Source organism: Barbus barbus, assembly GCF_936440315.1.
Source record: "Barbus barbus genome assembly, chromosome: 15".
In the NCBI taxonomy this organism is placed as follows: Eukaryota; Metazoa; Chordata; class Actinopteri; order Cypriniformes; family Cyprinidae; genus Barbus; species Barbus barbus.
Window position 1 is genome coordinate 3085322 of NC_136743.1, and position 16743 is coordinate 3102064.

At 38.7% G+C, this 16743-nt stretch overlaps 1 protein-coding gene across 2 annotated transcripts in view; it reads left to right on the forward strand.

Moving 5' to 3' along the window:
* The window catches only part of LOC306881940 (ankyrin repeat domain-containing protein 12-like), a 54753-nt gene that overhangs the window by 36099 nt on the left and 1911 nt on the right, over positions 1-16743 (forward strand). Inside the window, exons 3-12 of one of the 2 annotated variants that reach the window (XM_079436322.1) lie at positions 77-227; positions 2702-2773; positions 3310-3456; positions 4634-4837; positions 5489-5631; positions 6147-6294; positions 7256-11820; positions 11926-12024; positions 12595-12738; positions 13028-13123. In XM_079436322.1, the coding sequence (XP_079292448.1) occupies positions 77-227; positions 2702-2773; positions 3310-3456; positions 4634-4837; positions 5489-5631; positions 6147-6294; positions 7256-11820; positions 11926-12024; positions 12595-12738; positions 13028-13123 (5769 nt within the window). The remainder of the gene's footprint in view (positions 1-76; positions 228-2701; positions 2774-3309; positions 3457-4633; positions 4838-5488; positions 5632-6146; positions 6295-7255; positions 11821-11925; positions 12025-12594; positions 12739-13027; positions 13124-16743) is intronic. The other variant, XM_079436323.1, reaches the window with a different exon arrangement.

Here is a 16743-nt window from a genome sequence, read left to right on the forward strand (position 1 = left end):
GTTACACAGAACGTGTTTTGACTGCTAGTATGTTCTTTAATTTAATATCATATAAATGTCTCTTTCTATCTCTCAGAGTAAAGAGAAAATCTCTCCGTTTGCCAAAACTCCGAAGCTAGATCGGAGTGAAATCCTGGGGAAAGACGGGAAGTCAAAGTCTTCCATGAAAAGGAAGCTCTCCTTCACCGTCAGTCCGCCCCGGAACGAGGAGCGGGACTCCGACACGGGTCAGTCTAACATTCACTCTGAACCTTCTAGTAGCTTGTGTCTGTGCCTCACTGCCGCCCCCTCCTGATCACGTTTAAGACCTGTTTTTATTGGACAAGCTGTACTAGAGGGTTTTTTTCAAGAGTGTTATGTAACTGTTAAGCCAGCCTCATCAAATACATGGGTCTCGTTCAAAAACACAATAGCTTTGACTCAAAAAGGAGCAGAAGATCATGAGGGAATAATCAATATCGTCATTATTTTACTTGGAGCCTAAAATCTCTCGTTTTAGTCTCAGTTCTGTAGTTAGAAAGCAAAATACATTAATACTGTTGATAATATAAGAAAAGACTACTGATACAATATAAAAATGAATATTACTACATTTAAGACTGAATTAAATATATAAGAATAGGCTGCTTAGAATATTAAAACAACATATTATCAAATAGGGCTAATGGTATGATGATAATGTAAGCGTGTCAACCACTATGTAAGTGTTTATAATGCTGTATATATATCAGTGCTGTTTTCAGTGCATTATTTACTTGTGAAAATGACAAAGAATTATGCAAAAATACAGAGCAGGACATTTCAGAATTTAGTCTGAACTATACATTTTATAATTTTTAATTAAATAAATCCTGAACATTTTTTTCAGATTCATTTGAATCTGATATTTTGCTTTGCAAATATTGTACCTTTAATTTGTAAAATATTTTTTTTAAAGTCCCCCTCTAGTCAAATAATTTATCCATTTAAAACTCATCTTTGATCATCAAAATGACACATTTTAAATGTTTTTTTTCTTGTGAAAATAATTTTCTCATGCCTTAAAATAGCTTGAATGTAACTTTACACCAGGGGTCACCAAGTTCAGTCCTGAAGGGCCGGTGTCCTGCAGAGTTTAGCTCCAACCCTAATTAAACACACCTGAAGCAGCTAATCAAGCTCTTACTAGGTATACTAGAAACTTCCAGGCAGGCATGTTGAGGCAAGTCGGAGCTAAACTCTGCAGGACACCGGCCCTCCAGGATCAAGTTTGATGACCCCTGCTCTACACCCTTGCCTCATTTACAATATGCGGATCTATGAATATGCAAATTAGCCCCGACTCTACTCAGCAACACCGCCTCCTGATCCACTGAACTGTAGTAAACGCAAAACAATGGCATACACGGATAATGACTGATAAAATAGTTTTTACTAGCGGAAAACTACAGTGAATACTGTAACATTCGTTAAAGTCACTTACTTGACGATGTTGTGTCTTAAAATTGCCTTTAAGACTGAATGCAGCCGTTTGTGATTCCAATTCGCACCCGTGAGCATGCGCGTGTGAAATGCAGAGGCCGATGCCGGAGAGGTGGGTCTGACTTTACACTGCTGCTGCGGGTTATAATGCAAGTTAGCGGTTCTAAATTCATTTTTTTAATCTAATTTATTTTTGGTATTGTGCTGGTATTGGTATATTTTGCATGCTAGTGATCGGAATCTGTCCCTTGACGTGATTGGTTATTGAATTTTGTGACGTAGCAAACCAAGGGCTGTTTCAAACCATGTTTCTGGGACAGCCTTTGGGGAAACTACAGTTTTAAGGAGAACATACTCAGCAATGGTGTTGATTAATGGACTGGCACATGGTTTGTCTAGAAGCATATTAAAAACCACATAGACAAATAAACAACATAAAAAAAAAACTTGAATTTCACTACAGGGGGACTTTAAAAATAGGCATCTCAACATAATTTAATATTACATTTTTTTTGTTGAATAACTTAAAATAACTATTGTCTTTATGTGAAAATCTCAAAATAGAACATTTGTCATAACGCCTAGCCTTGTTGTTGTTTTAGTACTAATTATATACTATTTACATATCATATTATATATTCCATACGTATTATTATATAGTATTTATTAATATTTGAATGAGCTTTTATTCTTTATATTTTTAGTTTTCATTTAAATTTTTATCATTTTTATTAGTTTTTGTTTTTATAGCTATTTCTATATAGCTTTAATTTTTGTTTTGTTTTAGTTTAGCAACTTCATTTTATTTCAGTTAGCTGCCAATGCAACAAAATCTAATTTCACTTTGAAATTTTAGTTTTCATGTAATGAAATAATATTTAGATTTTATTTCGGCTTTATTTCAGTTATGAAAACCTAATATTAATAGTTTTAGTTAACATAAACAACATTAATATAAACAAACAAATATTGTAGTTGTTCAGAAGCTCTTTGTGAATACATAATTTTGTGGGCGTCCTACTGTTTTGATGGGATTTGGATTGATGATGACTTCTGTGGCTCTTAATATTCATCCCGGAGTCTTTGAATCCTGTGCTGTGATTTGTCATTTGAGTGAGGGGCGGAGCCTGTGGGTGTAATCAGTGCTCTGCTCTCCCGTCCACCCTTTTCCCTATCCACCTCTCGAACCCTGAACCCCCTTCCCTCCTCCTCCTCTCGCCTCTCTGCTTCTGCACTGTAGATGACTCTGACCCCGGGCAGTCGAGCGATGCGTGGGGAGAGAGATTACTTCCTCCCTGCAGGATATACGCAGGTAACTGCCTCCGCTAAAGTCGGCAGCGGCCGCAAACGGTCCCGGACGCATCACGGGTTCATTTGTTTACCTGTCTCCGCCTGAGCCTCCGTCCGTATCAGAGCACTGGCTGAAACGAATACAATTTCCGTTAGAATACACTAACTGCTGCCGCATGACCTTGTCTGTCTACTAGGCTTTCTGCATCACTCTCAGAGAGACAGTCAACTTTTGTTTACATCATTTTGCGGGAATTTGATGTCTCGCATCTCGCTTTTCGTCGATTTGTTTCAAGGAAGCACACACACTTTCTTGGTTTTTCCGCTGCATCTGTTGTAATCGCATGCGTTTCAGTAGTGCGCAAAGACTGGTGGGAACGGCGTTAGATGGGTAATGCATGTGTCTGTCAGGCTGGAGAGTTTCCTACACTGTTTTTTCACTTCTGCTGTTTGTTTAAAAGGGATAAATTGTATCAGACATCGACTTTTTCAGGAACTGAGTTCCTTGAGTGCAAGCCGTGTTCATGCGCTGTTCATCGTTCTTCTTGTTCACTGCAGACAAAGATGGTCCGGATAAGAAGAAAGTTAAGAAGGAGTCGGGGGCTAAGAAGTCGACCCCTGTGAACATTTTGTTCGGCTACCCTTTATCAGAACGAAAGCAGATGGCACTTGTCATGCAGATGACGGCGAGAGAAAACAGTCCAGGTAGGAAACGATGAACACACAACTTTTTATTTTTGTTTTTTTCACCTTTTACTCTGTTTTTTGGTCTGTACACTGAGGTAAGAGTTGTCACTGATATTTTCTTTATCTCTTAAATTGGATTTCTTCATGTTCAAAAGCCAATGTTTTAATTTATTATGTCTCAACAGTGTTATTTTAGTATTATTTATACACTGTTATGGTATGCATTAATATTTTGAATGAGCATTTTTTGTGTTTGCAGTTTTCATTTTAATTAGTTTTTTTCATTTCGTCAGTTGTCATTTTTTATTGTTTTGTTTTTTTAGCTTGTCAGTTTTGTTTGTCAGTTTTAGTTTTGTACTTCAACTTATACATTTTTTTTCAGTTAGCTGCCAAGGTGACATTTCTAAATTTCATTTATTTTTTATTTTTTTGTTGTTGTTTTTAAGTTTTCATGTAATATTTATCTTTTATTTAATTTCAGGTTTGTTTCAATTAATAATTTTTTTTCAATCGTTTTAGTTTATGATTTTGTCATTTCTTTCAGTTTTTTGTATTTTTTGTATTTCTATTTATCTTTAATTTAATTCAATTTAAGTTTTCATTTGATATTTAAATTTTAAGCTTTATTTCAGTTAGTGATTTTTTTTTTAAAAGTTTGTTTTAATATTTTTAGTACTTTGGCTTTTTTGTCTTTTTTTAATTTCTGTTTAGCTTTGAAATGAAATTTCATTCATGTTTTTAAGGTTAAGCATTTTTAGTCTTAATATTTATGCATTTATTTTATTTAAGCATTATTTCAATTAGTTTTAATGAAGTCTTAGCTATGTCGGCGCTGATAGCCTTGTGAGCAGCAAACTGAAATACAGTGCTGTTGCGCTACGGGCGTCCCGAGTTTGAATCCCGACTTGAGGACCTTTCCCGATCCCGCCCCTATCTCTCTCCCATTTCGCTTCCTGTTAGTTCTGATCGGTCCTGTCATAATAAAAGTGAAAATGGCCAAAAAAAAAAAGGCTTTGATTACTATAATAACGCTGTCTCAAACCTGTAGTCACCAGTTTACTTATGATCTGTGAGTTATGATGTAATCTGTTTTTATCAGAGCACTCACTTCCTTTTGTAGTCTAGATAGGTCAGATTGACAATTGAGATGAACCGTGTGACCTTGACTTTCTGGTTAATCTGTTTGTAATCTCAGATACCACACCGAACCACCCCTCTCAATCTCCGGCGGTGCAGAAGAAGATCGCTAGCAGCGCGTCCTCACGACAGAAGGACAAAGTGAACAAACGGAACGAGAGAGGAGAGACGCCCCTGCATATGGCCGCCATCAGAGGAGACGTCAAGCAGGTGAAGGAGCTCATTGAGCTCGGAGCGGATGTGAACGTCAAAGATTTTGCAGGTGAGACTGTGTGTTTTATGCACATTTACAGGATCACGTCACCTGATAACAAGCTGTCTGTAGTTTATTTTCATGTTTTATGCAATTAAATAATCATCTTATGTAATTTAGTTACTTTGTAACAAATAAATAGTTGTAATGTAATATAGTCATTGCTGGTATTGCTGCTACTGTAAAACTATAAATTAATAAATTAAATATTTGGATATGATAGTGGCTACAATGATGATTTAGAGATGAACAAATGTTCATCAAAAGCCTGATGATTATATTTGATACTCATATTTGAACATGATTTTATGGATAATCAAGTAACCATATAAATTGCTTCAATCCAGTAAGTGTTCATCTTGAAATATTAGTAAAATTATTATTATGTTTACTTTATAAAAATCAGTAAAGATTTCACAGCAAAAAGACACATAAGCATGAGCTGAAGCTGGACGTTCGTACAATGGCACTAAAAGGTCTTAAAAAAAATAAACTATCAATCAGACGACAGAAGGCATGGAGTAGATTGTGCAACAGCAAAGTTTTGATTATGTTGATCATTTAGAGGCCTTAAAAATTGCATATTGCGCATATAGTTTTCTATTTTTCCTTCCAGTTGTAGAATCTCATGAGCTCATATTGGTTTGTCCTTTTGTTCAGGTTGGACGCCTCTCCATGAAGCTTGTAACCTTGGTTACTATGATGTGGCGAAGGTTCTGATTGGTGCAGGAGCGGAAGTGAACACGCAGGGATTGGACAATGACACTCCGCTTCATGACGCCTCCAGCAGCGGACACAAAGATGTGAGCTTTTACTTCAAATTATGACATTTATAGCTGTTGACCTACAGTACATGGATTTTAAAAGCTGATACTGATCTGTAAGAGTTTGATTAATTTTGTTTTTACTGATCTGAAATCATTTTAATCTAAAGGGTGAGCCTATGTGCTTTAACGTTCATTTTCTGAATTTTTTTTTCTGTATGCATTTTAAAGCCTTTTGTTGTTTAAAAAGCATACCAAAATGCAACTTAAGTTATTTAATTTGGTTGAGCGTGCATGAATGTAGATTAGGTGTGTCTGTGTGGTGTGTAGTGTGTCCAAACTAATTCAATTTAATTGCAACAAATATAAGTAACACCTAATTTATGTAATAATAAAATTAGGCATTATTGAGGCTGTAGAGCACACTGTTTTTTTTTATTGACTGATGACTATACTCTCAAAGTAGTCAATTATCTATTGCAAGAACTTGTAGTAATTGTGAATCTTTCTGATCATCTGATTCACCTCTGTTATGTTTTGACTAACCTTCATAGATTGTGAAGCTGCTCTTGCGTCATGGAGGCAATGCCTTCCAGTCCAACAAGAGAGGGGAGAGGCCGGTTGATGTCGCTGACTCTCAGGAGCTTGAGCAGTTACTCAAGGGAGAGATCCCACTCTCTGAAGCAGAAGAGAGCTCTTCAGGTACGGAGAAAGTTTGCAGCAGATTTGCCAGTGCTGTCGCTTTTGGCATTTCTTTTGAACTTTTCTTTTCCCCGGGTTAAATACAAGCTCTGTCAACATTTGCGGCATGCTGTCAGACATGCTGAGCAATCTCTGATGCAGAGTCCAAGTCAAGTCAAATCCATTTCCTTAATACACTAGTCAACATTTGTAGTGGATCAAAACCTTTTATCAAAGTTGTCCTAAAACCTAAAACCAAAATGCATTCTTGTCTTAGGACAACTTTGAACTTTTTTGATCCACTACAAATTTTGACTACTGTAGTTTTATGCATTCTCCAAGTTATTATTAGTATTATTTTTTTTTTTACCTTTTAGCATGAAAATTGATTTTATATGCATTTTGCAGATGCTTTAATCCCAGCGACTTGCATTGCATTTTTTCCTTTTTCCATTCATAATTCCTTTGGAATTGAACCCATGACCTTGTTGTTAGTGTCATGCTTCTACCGTTTTAGCTACAATAATTTCTCATATATTAATTTAAAAGAATGAAATTAAAGTTTTGCTTGCATTTAAAGGTAATTTTTTTTAATTTTATCTATTTTCTTTCTTTTCTTTTTTCTGTAAATGCCCACTCAACAGGAAATTTGTCTTTGTGACTCACTTAAAAATCAAGACTTATCAAAACACCTTTTCAATATTTAGAGAATTTGTGGATCTAAAGAACTGAGTCTCAAGTAACTTTCTTTTGCATGCTGTTGATTACCTCACACAATAATTTTTATATCTTTCACTTTATAAAGAACTTTATTTGATGAAAAAAAAAATTGTTGGTTGAGCCTTTAGAGTACTAGGTACTAGTTCTGGTTATGTGTTATTTACATTAATTTGTATTTAATCCCAGATATCTTTAATTTCTTTAAAATTTAATGTCATAGCATTTTATTAATTATTTTTTTCCATTATTTTGTATGCTACAGAATCAGAGGACCCACCTTCGGTAAATCCATCCAGTGTAGATGAGAACATGGAGTACTCCGATGCTGAAAAAGACTCTGACAGTAAATCGACCTCAGTGAAGGCCTCATCATCCATGTCAGGCCTGGATGAATATGAGTTTAAGGATGAGGAGGAGGAGGAGGACCTCAGTAAGGCACTTAATGACCGACACATCCTACGGCGAGAGCTACGGCAAAAGGAGAAGGAGGAGAAGGAAAGGAACCACTACGCTTCCAAACAAGGCAGCAAAAGCGACCAGCCGTCGCTGACATGCAAGTCTAAAAAAACAAAGGCGTCGCGTGTCTACTGCAGTTCAGATAGTTCAAGCGATGAAGCCGAGGTGCCAACAGAAAGAAGGAACTCGCCCACCAGGTCGGTCAGTGTGGATGGTCACAAAACGGATGGTAGATCGAAGAAAGAAAGCTTGACTCTCACGCCAGTGGAACAGAAAGAAAAAGGTAAACAGAAGAAAAAGAACAAGAGCCAAAGCAAAAACAAGGAGAACCAGGAAGTCCGAGAAGAAGGGAAGGAGAACAGCAAGTCCCTTCTGTTTACCTCGGCAACTGTGTCTGACAATTCTGACAAGAGCGTTAGGGAAGAGGACTCGTTCAAAATGTCATTCAGTACAAAGGATGATACATCGGTCCACCTCTTTCACCTGTCTGTAGTCAAGTCCCCAAAGCTGAACCACAGCCAAACTGACAAGCAGACAACTCCATTGAAACAGGAAAACGCTAAGACTTGTGTTTCTATTGCTGATGGATCCTGTCCAGGGGACGGCGTCAAATATAACCACTACACGGAGTCTGACTTCTGCACAGAAGGTTCTAGCAGCAAGAGCTGCAAGCACAAGGAAAAGAGCAAACATCAACACAAAGAGCTTAACTTGGACGGAGATGACGGCAGTTGCAGTCCTTTCAAAGACAGTAGTCTAAGCAACAGTATGGACAGTTCTGAGGCTGTCTTCAGGAAGACTGACAAAGATGGGAAAGCTGTAAAAAAGCACAAGCTGAAACACAAGGAGAAGGAAAAGTATAGGATGGAGTATGAGGCCGAGAAGAATCGCCACCGGCAAAAAGAGCCACGCAAGGACGGACATAGGAACATGGAGTTTGATCGGGAGTTTTGGAAGGAGAACTTCTTCAAAAGTGATGAAAATGAAGAACTCGCAGGCAAATGTGAGATGCCTGCTGGTGGATCTCCTCCGAAATCCTCAGACTCCTCGCCTGTTAAAGAGGAAAGAGGGGCGTCAAAAGACAAACATTTAAGCTGTAGCAGCAGTAAGGACAGAAGGCCAAAAGAGGAGCGAGAAAAGGACAAATCCATTAAAAAAGAGAAAAAAGAGGTGCTCCTTAAAGAGGAACGGGGAAAGGACGGAAAAGGAGATGAAGTTGATGAACGGAGTGAGGGTCTTGGCTCTGGCCGAATTCCTGACAGCTCACTGCACAGTTCAGGAGTGAAAGAAGTAGATGATGATAAACCAGTCACTGGCAATTCAGCTGACCAAGATCAACTGGAGTCTCCAGAGAAGACCTCTCGAGAGAAAAACGATAAGCGACCACCAACAAAGGATCGGGAGTCTGAAAAGTCTGATAAGAAACACGCAGATAAAGATAAGAAAGTAAAATCTGAGCATTTAGCTGACAAGACTGATCCTCACAACTCTACAGATCGATGGAAAGAAAAGGAGAAATTAACAAATAGTTCACATTCACCTAATGATAAGAGCCATAAAGAGGGTGACAAGCTCAAAGCCATGTCTTTAATGAAAAAGCATGAAGAGAACAAGAAGAATAAGGACAAGCTTGACAAAAGAGCTGAGAAAGAGCACTCCTCTGGTGACCACAGAGACAAAGATAAAACAAGTTCTGAAAAGAAAGGCAAAGCGCCCGAGAAAACCACTGATCATGGAAAATCTGACCGCAGTAAAGAAAAAGAACGGGACAAAGATTCTGACAAGAGGAAAAAAGAGAAATCAAAAGAGACCACCCCCTCTTCCTCCTACTCCAATCTAAAGTTGTTATTGGAAGAGAAGAAAGGCTACGTTTGTGAGAACAACAAGGTAATTTCGTCTAAATCAAAAGAAGAGGCAACCAAGCCTCCAGAGAAAGACAGGGATAGAAGAGAGCGGGACCGAGAGTCTGAAAGGCATCGAGACCGTGAGCGGGACCGACACAAGGAAAAGGACAAAGATCGATCCCAGCTGAACAGGGACGGCAAAATTAGCAAGCCGAAACCAAGCGAAGTGGACTCCAAATCTAAGCTTGCACCTACTCTAAAGGATACTCGTCCCAAAGAAAAGAGGTTGGTGAACGACGACCTCATGAAGACCAGCTTTGAACGCATGCTCAGTCTCAAGGACCAGGAAATTGAACAGTGGCACAGGAAGCACTTGGAGAAAATCAAGCAGAAGGAACGTGAGCGGCTAAAGCAGCGTCCAGGAATTGACCCTGGGAAACAGAAAAGCAAGGAAAAAACTAAAACATCCTCCTTGTCCAGTGAGCCTTGTCTAACCAAGGAACTGACTCGGTCAAAGAGCTCAGAAGCGCCAGATGTGCACCGCGAGAAGGTCTTGAAAGATGCCACCAGTGGAAGAACGCTCTCGCTGGATACAAAAACCTTTGGGAAGAATGGACCAGTCATAGAAAATAATCTCAGTCCATCTCCGAGACCAGAGAGTGAAAAATCTGGTATTATGTCAAGATCAGTATCTATGATCTCTGTGGCAAGTTCAGAAGATTCCTGTCATGCAACCATACTGACACCTAGACCAACTGAAGATGATTCTGACATGAACATGGACACTTCAGATTCCCAGCCACCTTTCTTGCAGTCTTCCCTCGTTGTACAGTCCTCCAAATCACCTAATGTTCTTGATAAAGATACCAGCAGTCTTCCAGAAGCGGCTCTCTGCAATCGAACACCATCAAGTAGACATGCATCCCCATGCTTAAGGGCTATTCTGGATGAAGAAGCCAAGGTGCCACCAGCTGAAACTAGACTGACAGAAGAGTCTCAGGTAATCAGTATTGCATCACAGCCAAGCAGTGAGCAAGCTGCGGTTCTTACAACCGAGATTAGCTTGCTACCTGCGCAGGAGAATCAGAGCAGTCAAAGTCTTACTAGTGCTCTTCCAGAAACCGAAAATCTAACTAGCAGTGAAGGTGAAGGCATCACTCCTGTTTCTCAAGTTCAGCCTTCATCACACTTGCGAGAGTCTAGTGCTAAAAACCTAAGTAGCCTCACACAGGCTAACAGTGTGTTTCAGACCCATTTGCAAGAGCAGAGCAGTTCTTACAACACTAGTAGTAAAGTAGAGCATGCAAATCTTGGTCAGCTTGATGTCCCTGGTGTCGGAATGACGGAGGGATCAAACAAGGAGTTATCACTAGTTGTTACATCACAAGTTGCATCATTTCAGTCTTCTCACACACAAAATTCATCTGACACCAGTGCACCTTTGAATTCTAGTAGCCAGCAGTGGGAAACTGGCCCTGTTTCCAGTAGCGAACAGACATTGACAGCAAACTGTAGTTTGAGGCCAGAGCAAAGAGAGAAACCCTTGGTTGTTTCTGAGAACAAAGTGGAAAAGAGTGGGGAAAACGTCAGCAAAACAGATTGCACTCCAAGTACATCTACTGGTTCATGTAGATCAAGCTCTGAAGAACCTACTAAACCACTGCTGAAAACAACCAATGTCCAAGAGGATTCAGAAAAGGATGATGCAAGAGTGCAAGATGAAAGTACCTCAAGGTTTTCCAGTGAGCCATTGGTTACAGTTGATGCTCAACCAGAGAAACGCGAGCAAGATATTCATGCAGCTTCAGCAACAACTGTGTCTCGTTGTGCCAGTCCAGAAAGGATCCCTGAGGGGCCCATGGAGGTGTCTGAGGATGTTTCGGACAAGAACCGAATCACAGAAACGGATGGGGCAAAAGTCTTATCCTCAGATGAAGGTGCAATAACCCAAGCTTTGTCTGAAAGCAAAGCTGACATAGAGGCATCAGACCAGTTTGCTGTTGAGGAGAAGCCTATGAAATCAGACCTTCAGGATAATGTAGAACAGGGTCAAAGCAGTGCTGCTGTTCAACCTGATCATCAAGCAGAGCCTCACAGTGGTTCAACCTCAGGAAGTTCCTCCCCGATATCAGTGGAGAGAGATTCCGATTCATCTGGGGCCAGAGCCAAAGTCCGACTCCTTGAAGAAGAAGCTGACATTCACGTCTCCCATCCAAGGAAAAGAAAGATACCTAGGGTTTCTCCACCGGCCCAAATGAACCTTACGGCTCAGCAGGTCAAAGAAAAGACGCAGCAGTCTTTAGCTGCAATTGTAGATGCACTTAAGCTTGAAGAGATCCAGCCTTACCAGACTGAGAGAGCAAACCCTTATTATGAATACTTACACATTCGCAAGAAGATCGAGGAGAAGAGGAAAGTACTTTGTAGTGTCATTCCTCAAGCACCTCAGTACTACGACGAGTATGTGACATTCAATGGGTCCTATCTGCTGGATGGAAACCCTCTCAGCAAGCTTTGCATCCCAACGGTATGCTTCCATTCTGTGAAAGTAATGATTGCAACTAAGTTTTGCTGAAGTCTAAAAAATAAAATGCTAAAATCTAAGGTCTTGACAATTTGTTTGCTTTTGTAGATAACGCCACCTCCCTCACTACTTGAACCACTGAAGGAGATGTTCAAACAGCAAGAGGTGGTGCGGATGAAGCTAAGACTGCAGCACAGCATCGAAAGGGTAAATGGAAACCAAGACAGAATTTTTCGATAACCAGTCCCTAGATCAGGGTTTCCTGAACTAGGACCACGGACCCCTAGGGGTTCATGATGGAACTGCAGGGGATTTGTCAGAAAATGAAAATTAAGTTAAATTATCATTATAAATAAATAAATTTAATTCCTTTATAAGTGGAAAAACAAGACATGAAATATTAAAAATAGTAAGAATAATATTAAAAATGAAAGAGTTAAATATAATTATGATAGTAATTATCATAATTTTACATATAAAATGTTATTAGATGTATTGTTCATAATATTTAGGTTTAGTAATCCATTTTATATACAGTATATGTAGTTACTTAATGGAAACTAAAAAATTATGTAATTATGTAGAAACAAATGTTACAAAAGTGTCGACTTTTAAACAATTATAGAATTAAGCAAGCTCAAAAGCATCTCAGTTCATATGCAGAAACTTTTTTTGTTTTAGGTTATTTATTTATTGGATTTTTTTTTAAGCTTTATCTTGCTGCTTTTTGGTTGCAATAAGGATGACTTGAAATGACTCAGGCATTTACTCTTCCAGGAAAAGCTGATTGTATCCAATGAGCAGGAGGTTTTGAGAGTTCATTACCGTGCTGCAAGAACACTAGCCAATCAGACGCTTCCATTCAGTGCCTGCACAGTCCTATTGGATGCCGAAGTATACAACATGCCCCAGGACATCCAGGTAAATAGCCACATTATTAGGCCATTATTTTAAATTAAAACAAGAGTACTTTTAAACTTTGATTGTTTTAAACACACTTGATGTTTGTAAGAATACAACATTTAAATTGAAAGGCTCCATTATTTTAACAGTGATCTCTCAAGCAGAGTGACGAATCTACATTTTTTCCTGCAGTCAACATTGTCAATGGAGCTTAACTTGTTTAGAATAAGAAACGTTCTTTAATACCTCAGAAAAATAATTTTGCAGTATATGATTCAATCTTTTTTCTTTTTTCATTTCATTTCAGGGTGATGATGGAAAGACCTCTGTTAGAGATCGGTTCAATGCAAGGCAGTTTATGTCTTGGCTTCAGGATGTAGATGACAAGTTTGACAAGTTGAAGGTACAAAAGCAAATAGAAATAGAATATGAAATGCAACAAACAACCAGCATGTGTAGAAATTTAATTGGTCCCAAAAAGTATTTGGACACATTAGCCACACTTAAAAATATGTGAAATTATAGCAACATCAGGGTTTCTACTGGTATTATTAAGGTAAAATTATGTCCTTTAAGATCAAGCAAAGAACATTTAAGCAAAATATTTAATGCAATATGTTAATATGTTCTCTACATGTCTCTAAATGTAAATGACTTATGGTAGCAACACTTCAAAGTTTAAAAATACAACTTCCAACAGACCTCTATTACGTTAAAATTAATTTTTCAAAACCAATAAGTAAATAAAAACTAGTTTAAGGTTTGACTAGCTCTGCTCTTAACCACTAGAATATGGAAATACTTTTTACTGTACCTAATGATCACACTGAAAACAAGTCATCAATATTTTGTTTTGTTTTCTAGTGCAAATCTAATTTTATTTATTTATTTAAAGGGGTGGTTTACTGCCTTTTTTCTTTGCTTGATTGTGTTTATGGGGTGCAATATAACATGTCTTCGTGTTTCGTTTGTTAAAAAACGCCTTATTTTTCATAAATTTCACCTTTATTGTAAGCCGCTTTCTCCTCTGTCATTTGAACGACCGGTTGACTTCCTGATTCTATGAAACCACTCCCTCAGAAACAGGCAATGGGCTCAGATTGGTTAGTTGGGCCGGTGTGTTGTGATTGGCTAAACTGCGTACTGCACATTGTCCGGAAACTTCACGCCCATTACCTTTACGGGCGACAGTTGCATGTGCTCCGGTCAAATGTAAATAATGGTGCCAATATTGCCGTATCAGTTTGAGCCAGAATCAGACCCAGAAAGCGATAATGAAGAGAGTCAAGAAGAACCTCCGCAAACATGGCTCTTACAAAATGTTTCTGAATGGTAAATTTTTTTTTAATTATTATTATTATTCTCTCAAAGAATTTCGATACGCTGTTACTTGAAAATGCTACTGCTGTTTGTTAGCTTTTGAGATACGGGTTTCTCCTGATTAAACATTTAATATAACTGAATACATGACTGAGTAATTACATGAAAAATTACGTAAAAAAGTATACATGAAAAATACTTTTACAAAATTAGTACATAATTACAAATTCGGGTCCAAAATGTTTGTACGCGTTTGTCATAGACACACGAAATAGCATAACTAACTGGCTACTAAAGCCAGCGTTGGCATTTGTTTACGTCCTTGATAAAACTAAAACATTACGTCTGCAATTATACATGCAAATACATTTAAAATGATTAAATCTTACTTACAGGTTGTGGCCGAACAACTGCTGCCTTTGGTTTTAAAGTTGGAACTGCTCCATGTGTTTTAGTGATAGTTTCTGGTTGAATCCGGCATTGAACTCGTGTAGATTCTGGAAGCTGTCTTCCGTAAAATGCGCAGCACAGAGAGCTAAGTTACGATTGTAATTGTCAGGAACATAATCAAACATAAGTTTTAACCATTGCTGACGAACTACAGCGTCCGTAGGAAGCCTGAACACAGAAGACCTGACAGCTGGGTGAAAATAACACACTTGCGATGGCATGGCTACAGCTCTCCACTATAACTCTTCCTCTTCAACAAAGCCGCAGAACATGGCCTTGCCCCCTTTTTAGCATGTTCCGGAGGGAGGGTTGATGTAAATTTATGGGTTTGTTACGTATGAAACCCGGGAAGTATCTCGTTGTAGTCCCATTTGAGTCGTTTTTGTAGGCATTAAACTTCCTGATTTTTAAAAGACGATATCTCCGCTTACGTTGACCTTTCCGCGCAGCAACTTTGCAGATACTGTTCATGCACCAACAGCAACATTACACACTATTTAAAATGAAAAAAGTGAAATCGCAATCAACCACCCCTTTAAATAAAGATACATTAACTTGATAAGCAAAATGACAAAATAAGAAGTCCTGTTTTCAGAGAAATTGACACAAAGCTGAGTCTGATTAAAGTAAGAACAAATATCAGTGGGCATAGAAAAAAAAAACTATTTAAATGGGAAACAATTTTCATATACACCCCCTGACAAAAGTCTTGTCACCTATTCAAGTTGTAGGAACAACAAATAATAACTTGACTTCTAGTTGATCATTTGGAATCAGAAGTGGCTTATATGAAACGCAAAGGCCTCTAGATTACGCTTATTTTACCAAAATAAAATCTTATCATGCCTTGATTTTTAATTATTTAATTAGGACAGAAAGGTCAGACTTTGCTTAGACAAAAGTCTTGTCACTTAACAGAAATAATGTACAGTACAGAACATAAAGTCATGGTGCAGTGGAAAAAGAATTAATATTGTGTACGACTCCCATGAGCTTGGAGGACTGCATCCATACGTCTCGGCAATGACTCCGATAACTTATTAATAAAGTCATCTGGAATGGCAAAGAAAGCATTCTTGCAGGACTCCCAGAGTTAATCAAGATTCTTTGGTTTCATCTTCAATGCCTCCTCCTTCATCTTACCCCAGACATGCTCAATAATGTTCATGTCTGGTGACTGGCCAATCCTGGAGCACCTTCTTTGCTTTCAGGAACTTTGACGTGGAGGATGAAGTATGAGAAGGAGCGCCATCCTGCTGAAGAATTTGCCCTCTCCTGTGGTTTGGAATGTAATGGGCAGCAAGAATGTCTTGATATCTCAGGCTGTTGATGTTGCCATCCACTGTGCAGATCTCTCGCACGCCCCATACTGAATGTAACCCCAAACCATGATTTTTCCTCCACCGTTTTCTGTATGAATCTTGGGTCCATGCGGGTTCCAATAGGTCTTCTGCAGTATTCGCGACGATTGGGATGCAGTTCAATAGATGATTCATCGGAAAAATCAACCTTCTGCCACTTTTCCACAGTCCATCCTTTCTGCAAGCTGTGGGCCTTGACAAATGCAACACGATTTTTTAGTTGTCTTCTGTTTAATGCTGGTTTCTGAGCACTAATTCGGCCATTGAGACCACTGCGTGAGAGAATTCAACAAACTGTTCTTGTAGATACAGGGGTTTCTGGTGACCAGTTGTTATGTAGCTCTGCTGCAGTTGAAAAGGGGCTGGCCCTGGACTGGCCCTGAACCAACAAACGGTCCTCTCGAACAGTTGTCTTACGGGGTCTGCCTGACCTGGGCCTGTCATGAACTTCACCAGTTTCTTCAAATCTTTTTCTTATCCTCTCCACTTGACGTTTAGATACATTAAAGATGTCTGCCACCTCAGCAGGAGTCTTGATCTTCAGGCTCTTGATGATCAGCACTTTGGTCTGTGGTAGAATCTTTGGCATGCTGTCGGAGGTCAGGATGCATTTCAAATGAAGGTTGGGTGTGCTGGGGTTCTTCTACACACCTGGGAATGTGTTCATTACAGTATTTGTCACAGGTGACACTCTAATCTGTGATTGGTTGACAAGACTTTTGTCTAAGCAAAGTCTGACCTTTCTGTCCTAATTAAATAATTAAAAATCAAGGCATGATAAGATTTTATTTTGGTAAAATAAGCGTAATCTAGAGGGCTTTGCGTTTCATATAAGCCACTTCTGATTCCAAATGATCAACTAGAAGTCAAGTTATTATTTGTTGTTCCTACA